Source organism: Panthera leo, chromosome B4, assembly GCF_018350215.1.
Source record: "Panthera leo isolate Ple1 chromosome B4, P.leo_Ple1_pat1.1, whole genome shotgun sequence".
Lineage (NCBI taxonomy): Eukaryota > Metazoa > Chordata > Mammalia > Carnivora > Felidae > Panthera > Panthera leo.
In genome coordinates this window covers 132,299,301-132,321,199 of record NC_056685.1, presented here as the reverse complement: position 1 = coordinate 132,321,199, position 21,899 = coordinate 132,299,301, and the positions used below count along the sequence as shown (strand labels likewise).

Sequence of the window (21,899 nt, the reverse complement as noted above, 5' to 3'; positions counted from 1 at the left end):
TGACATTCCCAGCCGGGGGCTGCCGCAGCCTCAGGTCACAGATGAGCGAACAAAGGCTCAGAAAAGGCAAAGGCCTCTTGGCCAGGAAGCCAAGAGCTGCTCTTCCTTCACACTCACACAAGCCACGGTCCCTGGGGTCACCTGAGCCCTCTCCCAACACCAACCCCAAGGCCGGTCTCTCCCCGCCAGCACCCTGGGCCACCGTCATTCCTCATCGCCACCCCACAGGTGCCCGCTCTGGACGGGCTCCCGACTGACGTCTCTCCCAGGGAGCCAGAGGCACCTTCCCCTGCCCAAAACGGTCATAGCTGTCCTCTGTGCACGCCTGGTGCATGGCACGCTCTCGGTAGAGGCTTGTCGAATGGTCTCACGAATGGGTGAGAGATGAACGAGAGCCCGTGCACCTCCAAGAAACGTGCCGAACACCCACAGTGAACAGCACGAGGCTTGAGCTGTGATGAGATCGTGGGCCCTGCCCCCTTCCTGCCCAGTGACTGGCAAAGTCAGAGGGTCTGCACAGCTGGGGTCTCGACCAGGTGGACCTCCAAGCAAGAGCAAGCAGAAGGCCGGAGCCAGGCGGGAGACCAGAAGCAGACAGAAGGGGGCCGGGGGCACAGATGAGAGCCAGGACCCCAGCCACAAGCACAGAGCGAGGGAACCCGCTCACAAGGAACACGGCTCCTCGTGGTCCATACAGACACCACTGAGATGCTCCCTGAGCAGGGCCGGAAGGGGGTTCCCCACCAGTCCCTTCCCAACCTCATCGTCCAACCCTCCCATCCTGCAGACAGGGAGACCGAGGGCCAGCACGGGGTGGGGGTGGGGGGTGACATATCCAAGGTCACCGGCAGCTGGCATCTCTGTCCTCCCAGCCCAGGCTGGGAGACCCCCTGCCCAGCAGAGAGGCGGCCTTCACAGCCGACTGGCTTCCCACCATGCATGGCTGCTTTGCACCGCAGCAGAGGCGCTGGCTTAGCGCTGGGGCGGGGGAGGCAGCGGCCCCGGAGTGTGTCCAAAGGGAAGGGGGCTGCACAGCCCTCCGGGGGATGGCCCCAGGCAGGCCCCAGAGGCGGCCTCCGAATGTAGATGCTGAAACCCAGGGAGACCCTCCCCACTGTGAAGCAAACCTGCCTGCCCTGGGAGGAGGACCGGGCACTTCTCCAGACTCTGCAGGTGGCCGCTGCGTCCTGAATAAATGCTGAGGCTGGGGATTCAGAGAAATGGAGGTTTTCGTCCCAGCTCTACTACATCCTGGCTGAAGAAGGGCTCTCACAGTCTCATCCAGGGTAGAAAATCGGTGGGTTTCCAGCTGATGGGTCCCGCTCCCAGAGGCGCCCGGCAAGAGGGGGCTATGCTGACCAGCAGCGCTCGCATGGACGAGGCCGTGACTACCGGCAGCGTGACTGGCACAAACTTACCTAAATGACAGAGATCGAGTCTGATTTTCCCTGGAAACAATGTCCTCCGGAGGCGTATGTTCCACCTAAGGGCTCGATGCCTAACATCTTGCGGAGGCAAGCGGAGCGCTTGCCCGGTTATACGTGAGGGCCCTGTTCGCCTCTGAGCTCGGATAGGAAGAGTGATCACCACATGTGCGGCAGTTTATCTTTTTCTCTTTTTTAATGGTTTTATTTATTTTTGAAGGAGAGAGAGAGGGAGAGAGAGAGACAGAGCATGAGTGCAGGAGGAGCAGAGAGAGAGGGAGATGCAGAATCCGAAGCAGGCTCCAGGCTCTGAGCTGTCAGCACAGAGCCCGACGCGGGGCTCGAACTCACGAACCGTGAGATCATGACCTGAGCCGAAGTCGGACGTTTAATCGACTGAGCCACCCGGGCGCCCCTACACGTGTGGCAGTTTTTCTAGTCTGCAGAACTCCATTTGCACATAGGTCATCGTGCACTGCTGTGAAGGGGGGGAGGGTACTACCCCCATTTGACGGTGGGAAAACGGGGCTCAGAGAGGTGGGAAAAACTGGCCCATGGTCACACAGCAAATCAGAGGTGGCAGGAGCCCCTGGGTCTGTCTGACTCAGGGCCCCAGCATTTTCCACATGCCACATGCCAGCTACCCATGAGTCAAGCCGCGCAATCAATCCCCTGACATTTCAGACCCAGAGACCTCCCGGCTGAAACCCTGGCTGACGGTACACGCTCGAGGCCCAGGCCAGGCAGACGGTGGTGCTGACATTTGGGTGAGCGGCCCTTTCCCACCCCGGCTCGCCAGCTCAGGGAGGGTCCCGGCAGCCTTCTGACTCTCCAGTGAGTCAGGTGGTGACTCAGGGCCGAGCTCTGGGCTAGGTGAGGGGCTGAGTCAGGGAGCACCGGGTTCCACAGGGCAGCTGGCTCTGAGCCAGGGCCCCTCGTGCACCATGGACGTCAGCGCTGGGGACAGTCTTTCTGGGAAGACCCCGCCAGCCTGCCCTGCCCCGACCCTGGCCCGCCGGGCCTGATAGCCGCTCCCGCCGGCCTGACCCTGAGGCCTACACGTCCATCATTCCTTTGGATTCTTGATGGGAAGCAGAGCCGTGCAGAGTCTGGAAGTGTGGACGATCATTTATGGATGTCACAATGATTGGGGGCCACTACCTACTAATATTTAAGGACAAAAACACCAAATGTCCTGTAATTTGCCAGATAGCCTGGACCACAAAATGCTGTCACACCCAAGATGCCAACAGTGCCCCCACTGAGGAGCCCCCTGGTTAAGCACTGCCCCCTCCCTGAGGTCTCTCCCAAGGAGGAGGGGAGGAAGGGAGGTTTCTGGCCAGGGAAGAATCCAAGAGCCTGCATCACCTGATCAAAGACACCCCCACACACACACCAGGACCCTAAAGCCCAGCCTGAGCACCACCCCCCCTCCCCCGTCAAGTCTCTGCTCCAGCGCCACTGCGGACACCAAGGTCATGTGGGCCTGCACTTGCAAAAACCCGCCTCAGCCTCTCTCCCACCGATCCGACTCAGGCTATGAAATCTTAGCACCGAACCATCGTGTTCACAAAGCCTAGAATCTCGGGTCCTCAGACTTCCAAACACATATGACGGGCAGCCACAGGCACCAAATCTCAGACTCATGCCCTCTTTGAAACACGGAACTTTACAGGCTTTGAATGGCAGAGGCTTAGAATGTTAATGGCCCTGAGCCTTAAATCTAAACTCTGAACGCTTAGACTTAATCACAGAAGCTTCCAGTCGGAGAGTCCCAGAACCTGACACTTCTGAAGCTGCTCCAGTGCAGAGTCATCAGATCTTTGGTCTAGGAGGGAACTCGGAAGCGAGGCAGCCGGTTCAGGCAGAGACCCTTCATCTTTCGACCCAGCCTCAGAAGCTCTGTCACGGGGCCCGGGGAGCCCAATGTGCTCTGAGCAGCTCCCAGTGTCGCGGAGTCCCTCCCCAAGGAGGGGGCTGAATCTGACAGCCCTCCTCCCCCACGCGGCTTCCACACACTGGGACCCAGGGCTCTCCCTGAGACAGAGGACCAAGCCCAGCTCTGCCCAGGGGCAGGTCTCCTTCCCTCCCCTCCCCTCCCGAGGCTGGCCTCACTGGCGCTCCCAACCCCAGCCTCCCACAGGCTCACGGTGTGGAGCCCAGGGCGTTGGTGAGGACAAAGGCCAGAGGACCCCAGGGGCTCTGTCTGCCCGACAGGCCAGAAATGTGGCAACCTGGAAGGGTCTCTGCGGGCTGCTCAGTGATCAGGGCCCAGAGTGCCTGAGGTCAAGGGTGTGGGCAACCATGGCTGGCACCCCAGGCGGCTCCCAGAGCTAGAGAAGGCCATGTCATCCAGACCCTTGTTTTTAGGTCACACTCCCAGGCCAAGTTAATCTGAGCCATGCCTCCAGCCCAGCCCAGCCCAGTCTTAACGGTCTGGACCCTATGAGGCTCAGAAAGGTACAGCAACTTTCCCGAGGTCACACAGCAGTCAATGGCAGAGCCAGAATCAACCTCTGTCCCACCCAGGCAAGGTCCCTGTGACACGATTCCACTGTCTCCCCGGTCTTCCAGTGAGCCTTTCTCTCCCTCAAAGGCCCAAAGCTCCTGTGGTCCCCCTTTTCCTGGCCTGGCCACCCCCCAGCTTACATGCTGCAGGCTCCTAAGGTTTCCCCAACATACTGTACTAAAACTGTTCCCATGGATGGTGCCTGTGTCCCCTGCCCCCGGGAGCTCCTCAGGGCAGACCAGCTAGCTATGTTTCTCTGTCCTCCACGATCCCAGGGCTGATGTCAGAGAGCACTGGGTGAACAGAGTTATTGAATAGACCCTCTAACTGTGGCTGAGACCTCCTGAGCTGTCCCACAGAAGGACCGTGAAGGCTTTTGGTCCTCCACCCAGCTAGGGGCACCCGGATCTACACTCCACCCACTCCAGCAGAGAGCCTCGGGTTTCCAAGGTCATCACCCAGCCCCTGACACAGCAGGGAGGCCAGCAGTCCTGGGCTCAGCATGGCTGCCTCCCCCAGCCTTTCTGGGGGCCCCCTCATCACCCCAGCCTGCATCCCGGGTATGCCAGGTGTCCAGAGCTGGGCTCAGGCCCTACCCTGGGTGGCCTCAAGCCCTGCCAGAGACTCTGTGCTGCTTGGTGGGCCCCAAAAACCAGAGGCCACCATGTGTGGGTCCCAAAGCCTCCTCCTCCTCCTCCTGGGCTCACCCCACGACCCATTTCCACACGGCACCGAGCCATCCTTCTAACACACTGATCTCTCCCTATCACACCCTGCTGTAAACTCACCCTGGTCCCGCTGCCCTGAGAACACAGGCCAGCTCCTCACTCAGCCCCCTGCAAGCCTCCCTCTCCCCCCTCCGCCTCCTCTCTCCCCACTGTCCCTCACTCCCTCGTCCCTCTCTTCTCCTGGCCTTTGTTCCTGAGGTAGCCTCCTCCCCACCACCCTGTCCACCCAACACCGCTCATTACTGGAGACCCAGCTCAGACACCGCCAAAACGCGCCCGGCGAACACTGAAGGAGAGAGAGCCCGTGGCGCGCCAGGCACCGTGCCGGGTGCTGGGTGCTGGGGTCCAGCGGCAAACAAGACACGCTCGGTCCGTGTGCCGCTCACCTGACGGTTCCCTGGAGGAGGCAGATGGTAGGTCCGGAATGCCACAACCAGAGAGTGACAACAAACGGAGAGGCCAAGGGGGAATCAGGGCACACTGCCCTGAGCGGGTGACACTTAAGCCACGGTCGGAAGGATGCAGTGAAGGATTGTGCCAGGTGGAGAGGGAAGGGAAAAGCGTTTCACAAGGAAGAGCACGTGGGAAGGCCCTGAGGCCTAGAAGAACGCAGGGGGAGCAGTAAGGTGGCACCTGGTGGGCTGGGGGGGGACTTTGCTCTACTCCTCCAGGGCAGTGGGAAATAGCGAAGGGTCATAACAGGGGCCACACGGGCAGACCAGGGGCAGCAAGTGGAGGCAAGAAGATTTGTGAGGCTGCCTTCTGCCGCCTCGGGGTCCACGCCCACAGGGTCCCCTTCGGACTCGCATCATGTGGCCTCCGTCAACCAAATGGCTCAGTCACCGGGAGCTGAGCCATGGGCCAGGGTCTCGCTTAACACGGCCTCCCCAGTCCCAGCGTAGACCCGGGGCTCACACCGGATGACTCTCTGAGCCAGCCGGGCACTGAACCAACCCCCAGGTCATCAACGACTTCCAGAACGTTCACATCAGCAGGACGCCAGGTCCTCATCTGTCCGCCCTCCGTGCCCCGACATGCCCCCAGACCCGCCATCTGAGCTCGCTCACCACCACCACGGCCTCCTATCCAGAGGAAGGTGTGGCAGGCAGGGCTCCATCAGGGAACAGCTCGGCCCCGTCACACAAAGGATATGGGTTACACACCATCTTGATGCACCAGTTCCGGGGGCTGGTGGTCTGTCGTAGGCAGAAGAAGGCGACAGGTGCCAGGTCCGGGTGAGGGACTTCAGGATCGGCTCCATCCAGGGGCTCCTCCAGGCCTGGAGGGGAGGGAGGGGGGCTCTGGGGCCCCGGCTGCTCCGTGACTCCCAGCTCAGCTGCTGGGGCTGCGGCAGCGGCAGACGAGGAGGGCGGCGAGGAGCTCTCGGCCATGTTGGCGCCGAACCAGGAGCCCTGGGGGAGGAAGAGACGTGGCACGTGGCAGGGGGTGCCTGGCACCCACTCCCCACCCCGCCTTCCCTCACGGGGGACGCAGCCCAGACAGAGCAGCCTCAGGTCCGTAGGCCCCTTGTCCTCACTCTGCCACGAGGATTAGGAAAAAGCTGAGGGCCCGGATGCACCCAAGTCAGAATCCACTCCCAGTGAGTGGTCCTGAGACAAGTCTGGTCAACTTTGCTCAGCCCCAGTTTGGGGCGATGGAAAGTAAGAAGAATAAAACCTTCCTAGAATGTAATTGTGATACTGTTGGGGTTTTTGTGGGGCTTTTTATGCGACTAGAGTTATAGATTTATGGCATCGTCGAAAACAAAATTTGCAAGGAAAAAAGGGACGTTGGTGTAAAGTCAGACATTAGTGCCAGGATGACACGTGTTGACTAAGGACAGGTTGGAGTGTTACAGGGCCAGACACCAAGGGAGTTGGGCAAGCGGGGAGGGAAGCAGGGCAGGCTTCCCTGAGGCAACGACACCTCCGCTGAGGCTGAGACGTACAACGGAGCCCAGGGACCCCACCCACCACCTCCCAAAGGTGAGAGCTCAGAGACCTGCCACACCAACCTCTTGGCTTTACAGCTGGAGAAACTGAGGCCCAGAGAAGGGACAGGACAGGCACACAGCCTGGTAACAGCAGAGGGAAGCAGGGCTGGCTTCCCGGGAGTGTGACCAGTGTGGCCACCCAAGGCTCCACGCTCAGAAGGGCTCTTGGTTTAATGCTCTGCTGTCACCAAGTTGAAATTCTTAATAATGGTTGGCCAGGAGCCCCCGCCTTTTCGTTCTGCGATGAGTTCCGCAAATTACATAGCTGCTCCCGACTTCGGCTCAGGGGCACTCCCACGCCGTGGTCTCGTCTGACGTCGACAACAACCCAGGGGCACTACCGTGCAGACGGAGGAACTGCGACCCAGAGAAGGAAGGGCACACAAGGCTACACGCTGACCCAAGTGTAGAAGCAGGGCACGCTTAGACGCCAGAGTCCCAGCACCCGTGCTCCAGATTTAGCGATGACTGACCGTGGCCTTGCTTGGCCAATGGCGAAGGAGGAAGAACAGGCTTGCCCCCTCACCACCTGCTCTGAGAGGCCACCAGTCCCTGAATCCTCGTGCACTGGGGTCTCCCGGGCCCCAGGACCCTGACGGTGCCGGGCTGGGCATTGGGAGCTGGAGCCTAACTGAGCTCGTGGTGCTCGCCGGACTACCGACCGCGGCCGCTGAGCTGCTCACGGCTGATGCGTTTGGACATTTCTCTGGCTCCCAGGGGCAACGGGCGGGAGTTGGCACCTCCTGCCCCTTTGCCCGGCTGGTCAGGGAGGCAGAGTCTTCTCCCAAGCTCCAGGCTCTGCTCTTAGTTCCAGAAAAACAGCCATGGGCCTTACATAAGCTTTCAGGCAACCTGGCCTGCCACGTGTCAACCACTGGGCTGAAAAACATCCCCCCAAGGGGTGGCTCCAGGTCTGCCCACCACAGTGCCAGCCTCTGCGCCCACCACCCCCTGCTGGCCCCTTGCTTCTGCCACATCGGACCTCCCTCCTCAGGTCCTAGAGCACCAGCTGCCTCCTCCAGACCTCTGCTCGCACGGTTCCCTGTCCCTGGAACACCCTCTCCTCCAACTCCCAACCCCTGTCCCCCAGGCCCTGAGGATGCATGGATCTGTCCAATAAATGTTTCCCGAGCGCCTACTACGTGCAGGCACCGCACAGGCTCTGCAGCCCTGCCAGTGAGTAAGCCAGATCTGGCACCAGCCTCCATTCCGCAGACACTCCAGCAAAGGAGACACACGAGTCAATTAATTTCTCTCCCTCTGGGCTCCAGAGCCCTTATCGCCACCAAACATACCGTATCATTTATGAATTTATATCTTTATGATTTAGTGCCTGTCTGCCCAACCTGAAAGAAGGCTGTAAGAGGACCCGGCACCATGGTCTGTCTCGTTCACTGCTGTATCCTCCCCCCCTCCCAGTGCCTAGAACAGTGCCTGGAACATACTAGGTGCTCAGTAAATACTCGTTGAATAAATGAATAGAATGTGCGGGGGAAGTAAACACACGGGGGGGGGGGGGGGGGGAAGGTGGGAGTGGGGAAAGCGCTTTGCCTAAGGGAAGAGACATCGAAGATTAAAAACAGGAACCGGAAGGTACCGGCCGCGCGGGCGTGATCTGTGGGACGAGCAGTCCAGGTAGAAGGAACAGCATGTGCAGAGGCTGGGAGGCTGGAATGAGCTCAGTGTGTTTAGGGAAGAGAAATGAGGCCAGTGTGGCCCAGCCGAGGGGGGGGGCGGGGGGGGGGGATGAAATTGAGTGTTTGGCAGGGACCCACTGTGAGCCCAGACAAGGAGCTCGCGTTCTATTCTAAGTGCAACAGGAAGCCACGGAGGGTTGTACGCAGGGAGTAGTGTGCTCAGGTCTGTGTTTTTAAGCCATCCCTCTGAGGGCCAAAGGGAGAGTGGAAGAGCAGGGGTGGGGCAGGGAGGGCCAAGAAGAGGCAGGAAGGATGGACTGGCCTGGCCTGGGATGCTGGTGGAGGTGGGAAGAGAGGGGTGGATTTGAGACATATTTTAGAGGCAGAAAAGCCTGGCCGTGCTCCGGCCCCGATGCCACCCTACCCAGCACCGCCCAAACCCCTCCCACAACCACATAGGTGCAAAGAGCCGCCGTGGCCTCAGGAACCACACGTGACTCCCCTCTCCCACCTCCTCGCTCTCAGCTCTGTCCACTTTGTCCTGACTTGCTTTTTGCCTCACTTGGTCCTGCTTAAGACTGTCACACTGTCACAGTCCTTTTTCCTCACACCTCTCCCACCTCACCGTGGGACTCCCAGAGACCGCTACTCTCATGGCCATCACCCCCAACCCACTCCTAATGCCCACCCAGCCTCCACCCTCTGACCTGCTCTCCAGGGCCCACCCAGCCTCTGCTCTCTGACCTGTCACCCCCAACCCACTCCTAATGCCCACCCAGCCTCCACCCTCTGACCTGCTCTCCAGGGCCCACCCAGCCTCTGCTCTCTGACCTGTCACCCCCAACCCACTCCTAATGCCCACCCAGCCTCTACCCTCTGACCTGCTCTCCAGGGCCCACCCAGCCTCTACACTCTGACCTGTCACCCCCAACCCACTCCCAATGCCCACCCAGCCTCCACCCTCTGACCTGCTCTCCAGGGCCCACCCAGCCTCTGCCCTCCGACCTGTCACCCCCAACTCACTCCCAATGCCCACCCAGCCTCCACCCTCTGACCTGCTCTCCAGGGCCCACCCAGCCTCTGCCCTCTGACCTGTCACCCCCAACCCACTCCTAATGCCCACCCAGCCTCTACCCTCTGACCTGCTCTCCAGGGCCCACCCAGCCTCTACCCTCTGACCTGTCACCCCCAACCCACTCCCAATGCCCACCCAGCCTCCACCCTCTGACCCACTCCCAATGCCCACCCAGCCTCCACCCTCTGACCTGCTCTCCAGTGCCCACCCAGCCTCCACCCTCTGACCTGCTCTCCAGTGCCCATTCAGGGTGCCACCCTGTGACCTGCTCCGTATAGTCCCAGTTCCTTCTGCCCTGTGCCTGAAGGTCTGCTCCTGTCCCCGGCTGCCTATTCGCCTATTGCTAGAAGCTCTTGAGGGTTTGGCAGCTGTCCCCCTCCGCCCCCACCCCGCCTCCGAGCTCCAACCTGTCCGCGGACTGAGCCTCACAGACATGACAGAACTGGCTCCGGTGACAACCCAGGTGGATTCAAACTCGAGTCCCTCTGGCCCCAGAGCTCGGGCTGCCTCCATATCCTGAGACTCCTCCCTCAAAGTACTCCCAGGGTAGGCCCGCCAGGCAGCGGTATGGTAACTGGACTGGCCTCTGTGGGCAAGTACAGTGGCAAGAGAAGAAGCCCACTGTGTCTGGAACGCACACACCCACCCCCACTCCCGACTCCACCAGCCTCTCGGGGCCTCGGCCTTTCTGTAAAGATCAGCCCTCCTCCCGCCTGCCTCAGCAGGCCTCACGTGATGTGGACGGGAAGGCTCTCTAAGCCCCGTGAAGGTGGGTGTCCAAGCATGCATGAGGCCAGCTGTGCCATCCCCAGGGGCTGCCGCCCCAGTCCTCTCTATGCCATTGCCACCATCCCACCATCACCGCCACAGCATCACGGAGGCTCTGAGCCTGCTTCTGCGCCAGGCAACGAGCAAGGGGCTTTCTGTGCATCGTTTATGTCGATTTCTACGACGCCCCTTGATGTACGGCAGAGACCATCCTTATTTCTTCTTTATGGAGAAAGAAACCGGGGCCCAGAGAAGTCAAGCAGCGCCCCTGGTCACTCGGCTGGTACAAGGCAGAGTCGAGGTCCCAGCTCAAGTCTGCCGCTCCACAGCCCAAGCACCGAACCGTAACAGACACCACCCTGGGACAGGGAAAAGCAGCCTGGGACCAGGTCCTCGCTCCCAACTGAGTCACCAGACAGTGCCGATATACCTGCTGCTGCAACCAAGACCCCCAGTGTAGACAGACCCTCCAAGTCTTCCCAAGTCCGTGGGGAAGCCTGCCTCCCAGCATCTTCCAACTGGCCCTCCAGAGCCCTTGGAACGTGCTGGGGAGAGGCCTTGTATCTACAGAGCTCAGAGCCGTGGTGGAAAAAGCCTTGAGGCCTAGCCTGGTCACCCCAGGCTGTGTGTGTGTGTGTGTGTGTGTGTGTGCGTGTGTGTGTGTGTGTATACATATGCATGCGTGTGTTTGTGTATTCACAGGCACACACAGGCAGACCATTTGTTTACCCCTTTATCGACAACCACACACATCAGCTGATGTCGCAGCTAAAAGAATAAGCAGCAAATTCATTCTGGGAATACTAGAATCTAGGAATCTCAGCCTCAGAGTATCTTAGAATCACCCAGAACCTTCGAGGCCCAAGGTATTAACTACAATAACCTCAGATTCTCCAGCAAGATGTTTCAGAGCACGGGCTGGAAGCCAGGACCCGGGCTGGAGTCCCCGCTCAGACACCAATCCACCGTGGCACCGCTCAGCCCGGCAGTGGCCCTCGGTGACCCGGCTGTAAAATGAGGGTGACAACAGTCCCGTGGCAGGACTGCGAGAAGGACAGAGGATGCACTGGGGCGGCACACGGGAGCCCCCGGCCACACCACCGGACACTGGGCCGGCCCACAGGGGCCCTGCAACAGTCTCCCGTGCTTGTTCGAGCCGTCGGCTGTGCAATTCCAGAACTGCGGAACTTACGAGCCCCAGGAACGCAGTGCCTGGATTTAGACTCGTATGGGCCCCAGACCCCCACACGGGGAGTCCCTGAAAAGAGCGGGAACCCCAAAGGGGCCTAGTCGGTCACCACATGCTCAGCAGCCCAAAGACCACACGCGCAACACTCACACACACACACAGCCATGCACAACCGGGCATGTACTCTCACACTCACGCGCAGCATTTACTCACACACGCTTAGCGTTTACTCACGCCAACCCAAACGTGGACTTCACACACTCACCGTATTCACACAGACACACACTCACACACGAGTACGCGCGCGCGCCAATGCAGAGCCTCCATCTGGAGGCCTGTAGAAAAGTCCCTGCGAGGCTGCCTCCCAGAATCTTCCAGCCAACATCCCAGAGCCCCTGGAACCTCTGTCTGCTCCTTCTTCCGCACCACAGCCCTGCAGATGAGAGACGACAGCCCGCCCACCCCGGAGCCTCATCTGCCCCGGGCCTCTTGTCACCAGCTCCCTCAACCACTCCCTGGGCGACAATTTCCAGATCATCTGCTCCTTGGGACCCATCCCCCCTCAGACTTATGTTTGCCCACTTTCCCCTGCAAGGGCCGGACCAGAAAACCCAGAGTAGAGCAGAGAGGGCACCTGCCTGATCCTGCAGTGGGGCCCTCTCTCGATGCAGCCTGGGAGCCCCAGAGCCTCACTGGCAACCCAGTCAGACGGGGGCATCTCTGGTGCGTGTGGTCCACTGGTCTCCTCAGACCTTCTTCAGGGGAACCGCGGCTAAGGCAAGTCTCCTCTAGCCTAAAGACGAATGGCTCCAGGATGGCCCCCAAGTGCACGACCTGACACGGAACTTGCTCTGGTCTGGCCAGCTGAGCCTGCACACGCCGCAATCATGTTGGTCCCGTCACCAAAATCAACAGCTGGGCCTCTTAGCTCTGCGGCGTTCAGTGAACTGAATCAGACCGCCCTCCCGTGGCCAGCTAACAAGAGTCATAGCCAACGTTGTTTGTTGAGCACTTACTGTATGCCAGGCACCCGGTTACGATCCAGCGAGGTAAGTGTTTTTGTTCTCTCCACTAGCTAGGTAAGGAAACTGAGGCACAGAGTTTAAGGGATGCTCCCAGGGTCAAGAGCTACTGAGTGAAAGAGCTAGGATTTGGATCTGGAAGGCCCAAATCCATGTTACCAGTAAAAGGTCGTCCAGGCAGGCCAGGCAGTGGACAGGACATGGCAGCCCGCCAACGCCCCCCCCCTCCACTACCTGTCCACACGTCTGTCACTAGACACTGTCACTTGTTTGTCAGCTATCAGCCTTATGGCAAGTGCCAGCAAGTGAAGCTGTATTTGAATCTCCATCCGTGTGTTTGAACATTTCCCAGCAGGCGACTCTGCTGATCATTTTTTACTCCTTCTGCAGTAATTAGGGCCTTGGGTCTTACTTCAGCTCAAAAAACGAGGGTGAATGTGGTCCCTGGAGACAGGGAGGCTGTTCTAGTAGGAAGAGCACTGGATCAGGAGTCTCAGGACCCAGGCTCGGGTCCCAGCTCTACTCTTGTTACAACACACAGTCACCCCAAGCCTCATTTCCTCTTGTATAAAATGCAAAACGTGATTCCTTCTCTACCTCACTAAAGGGACAGCAAATGGGGAAGGAGGACAGCGTGTGCCCCACGCTAGGCACAGCAGAGACACTCCTAAGCCTCACAAAAACCCTTTAAGGTGATAGGTACTGTCCCACTTGTACAAGAAGCTGATTCCCCCGTGATGCTAAGTGCCTTGCCCCTCTGGGCCAACCCCATGACTGTGAACTTGCTCGTGTCTCTCCCCCTTCGCGCCCCCCCCCCCACCCGAGGACAAGAGCCGAGTGATCCAGGGAGGAGGCCTAAGTCCCTGGACTGACAGAGAGCTGCCTATGGCCCTCACTGCTCATCAGGGACAGCAGTCAGTGGCAAGGAGAGAGAAAAGCCTGACATTCTTCTTAAAATGCATCACCATCAGTGGAGACGCCTGGGTGGCTCGGTCGATTAAGCGTCCAACTCTTGATCTTGTCGTGATCTCACGGTTCGTGAGTTCGAGCCCCACGTCGGGCTCTGCGCTGACAGCGTGGAGCCTGCTTGGGATTCTCTTTCTCCCTCTCTCTCTGCCCCTCCACTGCATGCGCGCTCTCTCTCTCTCTCTCTCTCTCTCTCTCTCTCTCTCAAAATAAATAAACTTTAACAAATGCATCATCAGTGAGACCATCATGGCCAGAGTGCAGGAAAAGGGGGAGGTGGCAGAGGCAGGGCATCTGCGATGAAGGGAGAAGGTCCGTGAGGCAGGTTTAGGTCTGTGCCAAATTCCAGCCCCAAAAGACCATGGCCTCCATCCTGGAGAAACTACTTCCCTCTTATCCTCTCCTGCCCAAAGAGCTTCTGAAGCCCCCCACACTTGTTCAAGGACATCCAAACACCTTGTGCTTTCAAGCCCTCCACAATCTGCACCGCCTACGTACCAAACACAGCCTCGTTCTCCCCTCCAAGGGCACAAGAGAAAACCAGGCCCTGTAGCCATATGCCCACACAGCACCTGGCACAGGGGAGGCCCCAGGCCCCCTCTCGGGGGCACAGAAGCTCCAAGAGGGCAGGTTTTGTCTGCTCCCTTTGGTTCACTGCTAGGTCCCCCAGTAACCAGAACAGGGTTTGGCACATAGTAGGTGCTTAATAAATACAAGAGAGAAAAGGAAATCCGATTTGTTTTCTTCCTGCCTTACACTGGCAGCCGTGAGGAAGAGAGACTCAGCCCACTTCTTCCTGGATATCAGGATCCACAGGCCCACGGACCTACAGACCCACGAGTCCAAAAATCCACATATCCACAGATTCACAGACACACACACCCACAGGTTTACGGATCCTCGGACCCACGGACCTACAGCCCCACAGACCCACACACACGCGCAGTTACCGAGATCCATAGACCGCGGATCACGGAGCATGAACACCGACCACACACCCACACCTCCCTGGACTGTGGGCGCAAGGGTTGAGGGCACAAGGCAAGAGCAGATCTTGGGAACGTGTGTGTGGAAGAAAACATTCTGCAGAAAAGAAGTGGAGGGAGGGAAGGGGTCTGAAAGGAGCAGTGGGGGAGGGAGGACAAGAAAGGAAACAGGAAGGAGGACAAGAGATGGAGAAGAGGGAAGGAGGACCGTGCAGCCCGGTGGGGTCTCGCTGGACCCCCACACCCAGCCTGGCATCCCATCTTTCCAGACGTGGCGTTTGAGCACCCTGAGCTGGGGGCTGGGCACTCAGAGAACAAGGCAGCGGAGGGGAGCCTCACAAGAGCCTGTTTGTTACCTTGGAAAGCACTCAGAAGCTGCCTGGGGGCGGGAGCCCTTCCAGGGTCGGGGAGAGCCGAGTGGTATCCAGAAACAGACTTTCCTGGGAGGGCTGAGGCCCAGGGGAGTCCCACTTGGGGTGCGAGGTGAGGGTGGCAGAAACGGCAGCGCAGGGGGCATGACGAAGGGGACTGGGAGAGTCACAGGTAGCGACGCCCAGCGCTGAGGGTGTGGCGCTGGGTCCAGGACACGGAGGAGCTACGATCACAGCGGTCCCTAAGACGGCTTGGCTGTGGGCTGTCCGGGGGAGGCCATCTGGCGCCCGGTGACAGTGAGAGAAGAGCCGTTCTCACAGCAACCTCTGCCCCCACCTCCGCACCCAAGGTCAAGGGGAGTCAGGGCACAGGGACTCAGGAACTGCTGCGTGATGCCCCCTGGTGGGCCTAGAAGACACCCTCTCAGAAGCACCCCGAATGAGGTGGACAGGAAAGGGATTGGGGGGGTGGTACTTCTGCCAGGCCTGCAGCCCCTCCCCAGAGCTGACCCTCCTGGTGCCCAGGGGCAGGGCTGGGTTGCTCTGAGCAGCTGGGGAGGGAGGGCGGCACCTCCAGGGCGCCCGGGGCTTCATGAATTTGGTGTCAGACCAGCTCAGCCCCACCCCCCCAGGACGGGCTCCTCCCTCCTCCCTTTCCTCCCCACCCCCCCCACTGCAGCCTCAGAATTGGTCCCCACTCAGTGTCGCCCTACCCTGTCACCCACTGGCATCCCCTCCCTCTGGCTCAGCCTTGACGGTAGAGGCAGCAAGGGAGGTAGCTAGACTCCCCACCCTGTCCCCAGCCCAGCCCAGGTCCTGGAGTCTGAACCAAAAGTTTATCCTGAAGGGTGGACAAGAGTTTCCAAAGCCAGTCCTTGGTGCTGAGGGGAAATACTGATCCAAGAGGTGACCTGACAGCGTGAGCAGGGCACGAGGACTGCAGTCTTGGGAAGCAGGCCTGATCTCCTCAGCCAGACCCTTTCCCACGGGCCAAGCCCATGGACACCACATCCCTGTCTGCACGGCATCCTAGCTCCCAGGTGGTGGCCGTATCTGCCGGGCAAATCCTCAGGGCGGTGGGAGACGGAAGGATAGACTGGGTCCCTGCTCAGGCCACCCTGAGCACTCCAGCCTTAGGACATTCCTCACATGGCGTGTCAGACCCCATCACACCATAGAGGCAAGAGACGCAAGCAAGCTTTCTCGCTCTCTCTCAATCTCTCTCTCTCTCTCTCTCTCTCTCTCTCACACACACACACACACACACACATACACACACACCTAGACCCAGAACCCAGACTCCCAGGGCCAGAATCTAGCCCAGGGGTCTCCCCACATGCCAACCTAACCCACAGCTCAGAACCCCCAGGACCCTGAAGGAAGAGAAAGACACAAGCAGAGCAGCTGACTGATGCCTCAGCCTGGGCCCATCCGAAAGCCCCCTCCCCCAGGCATCGTGCCCCCCCCAGGAGGCCTTCCCACCCCCTGCCAAGGCCTCTTGGCCCCCACATCCTCCACACACACCAGCCAGCAGACAATTAAAACCCAATCATCATAAACACTCATTATATAACCAGCCCCAACCTGCTGAGGATTCCTTTTACCCCCAAGAGTCCCCGCTCCAACCCCTGGCCTGGCTTCATGCAATGAAGCCTTGAGTACCCCCCTGGGGGGGGTCCTGCCCTGGGAGGGGGCCCACTACCACCTTGGCCTCCAGGAAAGTTAACGCCTGTCTGGGATTCCCCCATTCAATCCCCCTCCTGCTACTCTCCCTCTGCCAATACTCCCAGCTCAGCCCTCTGGACACTGACACCAGCTCTGGTCCAGCTGGTTGCAGAGCCGCAGCGACCGAGGGGCAGCGGGACAGACAGACACAGACCGCCGCCACCCCCCCACCCCCAACCCCGCGGCCGGCAGCCTGACTTGTTGAATAAATTTCTGCAGCGCTGGCTCAGCCGGCTTCAGCATTGGCACCGAGAGAACTTTCGTGGCCTTGGAGAAGGAACCGGTCAAAGTTTCCCGTCCTTCCTCCCAAGGCACCTGCCCGAAAGCACGGGATGGGGGCCGACCTGATGGGCACGCGTGTGTCCGGGGGGGAGGGGGGGGGACCGGTCCCCAGAAATAAACAAACGCCTCAGTAAAGAAAGCACCCGACGCGCCAAGAAACTGGCCTCGGAGCGGAGCCCTCCCTCCCTTCCCCCCACCCCCACCTACCTTGGCATGGACTTGGCAGGGCAGCGGGGGGTCGTCCAGGTTAGAGGCGCGGGGACGCCGCGTGCCCCCCCGAAGCCGGAATTCGAGGGGGACCCCCGGCCCCGCCAGCCGCTCCCCCCCCCACCCCGCCAATTCAGGATCAGCTGAGCCCCTGGGGCGCGAGGGGCGGCGGGCGGTGGGCGGCGGGCCCCGGGGCCCGGGCCATGGCGGGAGGAGACGGCGCGCGGCGGGAGGGGCGGCGAGGAGCCGGCAGCGCGGACGAGCGGCGGACCGCGCCGGAGTTGGAGCGCGCGGCGGGCGGCGGGGCGGGCGAGAGCGCGGCGCTCCGGGGCCGGGGCCGGGGGCGGGGGCGCCGCGGGGACCGAGCGGCGGGCAAGTGCCCGGGGAGGATCGCGGCGGCGGCGGCGGCGGCGGCGGCGGCGGCGCGGGGTCCGGGCTCGTCCCTCGCCCGCCTCGGCTCGGCTCGCGCCTCCGGCCCCGGGCTGGAGGCGCGGGGTCTGCGCGCGGCGGGGGCTGCGGAGGAGCCCGAGCGCCCGGCGGTGCGGGGACGTGCGGCGGCGGCGAGACCGAGCCGCGCCGCGTGCGAGGCAAAGCCGTCCTTATACTGACACCAAATGTCTTCGGGGAAAGCTGCAGGCGCGGGACGCTGGAGGGGGGAGGCGTGGAGGCGACAGACAGACTCCCGGCGGCGGCTCGGTGAGCTCCCACCCCTCCCCGGAGGGGCAGGACGCCCCGAGCCTGGCGGCCACCCCCTTAAAATTCGGGGTCGTGCCTGGGGGGAGGGTCCTATCATGGGGGCTGCGTCATGCGTAAAAAGGGAGGGACCCCATTACTGACCACCCTCGTGTCCCAGGTGCCTGCTTGGCCACGTAACACTTCGGATTCTCACCGAGATACTGGGAGATTGGGGGAGAGGGGCGCCCCCACCGCCCAAGAGAGGCGCTGCCCATCTGAAGCCACCGGTTCTTAAATGGTGGAGCAGGCGACGATTCAACTCCAAAGGTGGCTCCTCTGCCCGGCCAGCTTCCCGCTTCTCATCCACATCCGCGCTTCCTGCCAACCTTCAGGGCTTGACTGAAAGGCCACCGCCTCCAGGAAGGCTTCTGAGAGGGCTCCGAAGTAGAACAGACGCTTCTTTCTCCAGCTACAAATGCCCCTAGCCTCTCCACTTCCTCTGGGCAGCCTGGGCCACAGGAGCCTGAGTGACGAGAGGCTCTCAACTCAGCCCTCTCCACCCCTACCTCCTCTCCTTGGAAAATGGGGGCTCAGGGAGGGGAGATGGTTCCTGCACTGGGCTGAGGCTGGGGATGGTTGCGGATACCGAGGCCTGTCCTGGGGCCATCTGCTCTGCAGATGGGCAGAGCTGTGGAGGAAGGAGCACTCATGTTTGATCCTGCTTCTGTGGCTTCCAGCCTGAGGAACTTGGGCAAGTCCTTTAAAGTCTCTGAGCCTCAGATTCCTCATCTGTGAAATGGAAATAAAAGTTCACACCTTGCAGAATGAGAACAGTCTAGAAAGGGCTTAGCACCAGCGTGCCTGGCAAATAGTAGGTGCTCAACAAATATTCAACCCTTCCTACCCTTAAATCTGTCCAGGGAGGGGCACCTGGGTGGCTCAGTCGCTTAAGCATCCGCCTTCGGCTCAGGTCACGATCCCGTGGTTCAAGAGTTCAAGTCCCGCGTCCGGCTCTGTGCTGACAACTCAGAGCCTGGAGCTGCTTCAGATTCTGTCTCTCTCTCTCTCTCTCTCTCTCTCTGCCCCTCCCCTGCTCATGTTCTGTCTCTCTCTCTCTCAAAAATAAACAAACATTAAATACCAAAAAAAATCTGTCCAGGGAGACAAGACAAACCTTTGTCACCAGACCACAATGAAAGGTCATGTAAGCACACCTAGGCTAGGAGGTATCTCGAGATATGAAGTAAGCCGGCCACCAGGTGTCCATTTGTGGAGTGGGTTTATTTCAGAAGGGAGCGGGCTTCAGATCAGGAGTTTTCAACGAACGGCCTCACCAAAGGCAAGAGGCCCGCACCTCGCTTTAAATGCTCCTGTGGGATTGAGATAAGAGGAGAGGTGATGGGTGGAGAAATGGCCTCGAGGAGGAGGACAGGACATAAGCCAAGGCATGGAGGCAGAAATAAGGTGGCTGGGGCAGGCCCTCCATGCCCTGACCGGCTGCGGGCTCAGCTGGAAAGCCCCAGGCCCAGGAGAGTGACAGCAATCAGACAGGAAGTCAGGGAGAAGCCACCAGACACAGCTCACTTTCTCTCCGGTGTCCTCTGGCAACATTTTCATGAAGTTCAAAAGACTGGACAGGACCTTGAGAAGCCACCAGATAGCGAATTCTCAGGACTGGGTCTTTTCAGCTCCAAAGCGGCCGCCCGGCCCCTGCTTGCATCCCTGGGGTGACGCTGACCTCACCACTCCTCTGGGCTGCTGTTTTGCTCTCTGAGCATCTCTGATCATTCAAAGTTCTTTTTCATACGTAATAAGAAATTTGCCTCCCTCCACGGTTCTAGTGCATCCCCCATCCCAGCAGGACTAATTGCCCCCTCCCCAGCCGCCCTCAAGCATCCACACTGGCGAGAGGTACTGCTTATGTCCACCCTCAATACTTTATGCTTTCATTACCCATTCTTCCTTTCTTCTGCCCCTAGCACAGGGGTGGGCTCTGTGCACAGGGAGGCCACAGAGGGTCATAGAAGAAGTGGGGATACGGGGCGACCCTTGAACCTGCTGGGGGATGGGGTTGCAAGTCCAGGTCTCAGCAAGAGGCAAGGCTGCGGCAGTCCCTCCCAGAGGCCCTCGCTGGCTGCGGGAGCTTCATTTATTCATCATTGCTATTTATATTGTGCCTGGTATTTGCAGAAGGCTGCAGCAGCCGCACACAGTCATTAGGCCCTGCCATGCCCTGGGAACGGGGGCCTACCAGGAGGTAAGTGAGATGGACCCTGGCCCGGAGTCCCCTCGGTACACCTGCCTGAGCTGACAGCCGGCCCAGGCTCCCTCTCCACTCCCCCAGGGACCAAAGCCCAACCAGGCCCCCCACTCCCTACTCCCAGAGCATCCCAGGCTCACTCCTGTCCCCTAGAGAACTTTCTAGCAATTGAAGTGGCTAGAAGGGTAAGGAGAATCTATTAATGGGGATAAGCAAGCTGGGGCTGAGGGAAACTGGGGCGGAATTCCTGCTCCCGGACATGAGATGGAGTCCCTTCCAGAACTAAAGATCCTAAACACACAGAGATAAAGATTCCAATACCCTCGAAATCCACACTGATTTATTTCTCAAACACAAAGCGTTTATCTGCGCCAGGCCCTCATTTAAGCCCTTGACAAATATTAACGCATTTAATCCTTTCCACAATCTTGTAAATCGTCACTACCGTTTTACAGAGGAGGAGCCGTTGGCACAGAGAAGTTAGGTAACTTGCTCAAGATCACACAGCTAATAAATGGCAAAGCTGGTATTTGAATTCAGAGCGTCTGGCTCCGGAATCTGTGCTCTTAACTAGGATTCTGGATTCCGAGATTCAAAAACTCTAAGAGTTAAAGTTTCCAGGATCCCACACTGGCAAAGTGGCCCCCACCTACCAGAGCAGAACCTGGCCCATGATACCCTCACATAGGCCGCCCTGTCCCCCTTTAGAACACATTCCCCCTGGGGCATGGGAAGGGACTGCTCTCAGCACCAAGCAGCATCCTGAACACCTAAGAATCAGGCCCCAGGAGCAGCCCACTGTGATAGGAAAAAACCAACGGCCGAAAATGAACTTCAACATCCCGAAAGCCTTCATTAAGCATCTACTGGGTACCAGGCCTCTGCCAGGGCCAGAGCATGTTATGCGATGAAAGGTCTGGAAATGCTGTGGGTGACACAGGGAGGGATTTGGAGGGTGGGCCAAGAGGATGCAGAGGAATGGGTTCCGAGAGGCCAAGGTGCCCTCCAAGCCCAGTCTAGGGGTTGAGGCTGGATCAGTAGAGGAAGTTTCAGAGAGAAAGTGTGGAGCGTGAAGGGAGAGAAAAGGAGGGACAGCAAAACGGAGGAGACAGGGTCACGTGGAGGGGGAGCACCCCAGAGAGTCATGGAGGACCCGATGTGAGTAGCTTGTGTGGCTGTGGCACCGGTTCCCCTCCCTCTGCAAGTCTCCTGGAAAGTCAGCTAGATGCACACGGGCCTCATGCAAGTGCATGTCTGGTGTGTGGATGTCAAGTCAGAGCTGACATGGATGACCGGGCCCGGGACCAGCCAATCCATCCCCCAACTGGACTAAGCTGGCGGGAGGTCAAAGCCAGAGAGGACCAGGAGGATGCTAGCATCCCCCACCCTCCCTGGGGTCACTGTGGCCACAGGACTCCTGCCCAGGCAGGAAGGGTGAGGTTGTGGCGTTTTACCTAGATAAGGAGCAGGGGGACCCCTCCTCCCCCACTGACAGGTGCCCATTTACTCCGTTAGCCCACTTAACCCTGGCAACAGTTCTGGGTGAGAGGTATCATGAAGCTCACTTTATAGCTGGAAGAACGCAAATCCGGAGAAATTAAGTAAATTATCCAGGGTCACGCAGCTAATGAGCGGCAGAAGCAGGACTCTACGCCAGGGTGAGCGTGTGTGTATGTGTGTGTGTGAGACAGAGACAGAGACAGAGGTCCTTCTCCCACCTGCCCAGGAAGGAGGCTGGAGACAGAGGGAGAAGGGACAGATTACAGGATCCTCAGGTTCCTGCCGGGCGGCAAGTCCCTGACTCTCAGCCAAAGGCGGCCACTGACACCCTAGAAGCTTCTGGGTGGGGCTTGAAGAATCAAGTCCGAGTGCATCTGGAAAGGACTCGATACCGCAGCAGCCTACAACCAGCAAGGGTGAGGACGCGGCGGCAGTGGGTTTATTCCAGCGCGAAGGCAGACAGAAGAGCAGCAGGGAACTGACCACACCCAACCCCAGACAGAGGCACCAGAAGCCCCCCTCACACCCGACTGGTGCTTGACCAGTGGCACATCATCTCCTTCCTGCCTCACAACATCCGGC

The 21,899-nt window shown here is 59.6% G+C and overlaps 1 protein-coding gene across 1 annotated transcript in view; it reads right to left on the bottom strand.

The window, feature by feature from the left end:
* The window catches only part of CACNA1I (calcium voltage-gated channel subunit alpha1 I), a 135,738-nt gene that overhangs the window by 97,668 nt on the left and 16,171 nt on the right, over window positions 1–21,899 (bottom strand). The window contains exon 2 of the mRNA XM_042947865.1: window positions 5,814–6,073. Coding sequence (XP_042803799.1) covers window positions 5,814–6,052 — 239 coding nt within the window. The 5' untranslated portion in view covers window positions 6,053–6,073. The remainder of the gene's footprint in view (window positions 1–5,813; window positions 6,074–21,899) is intronic.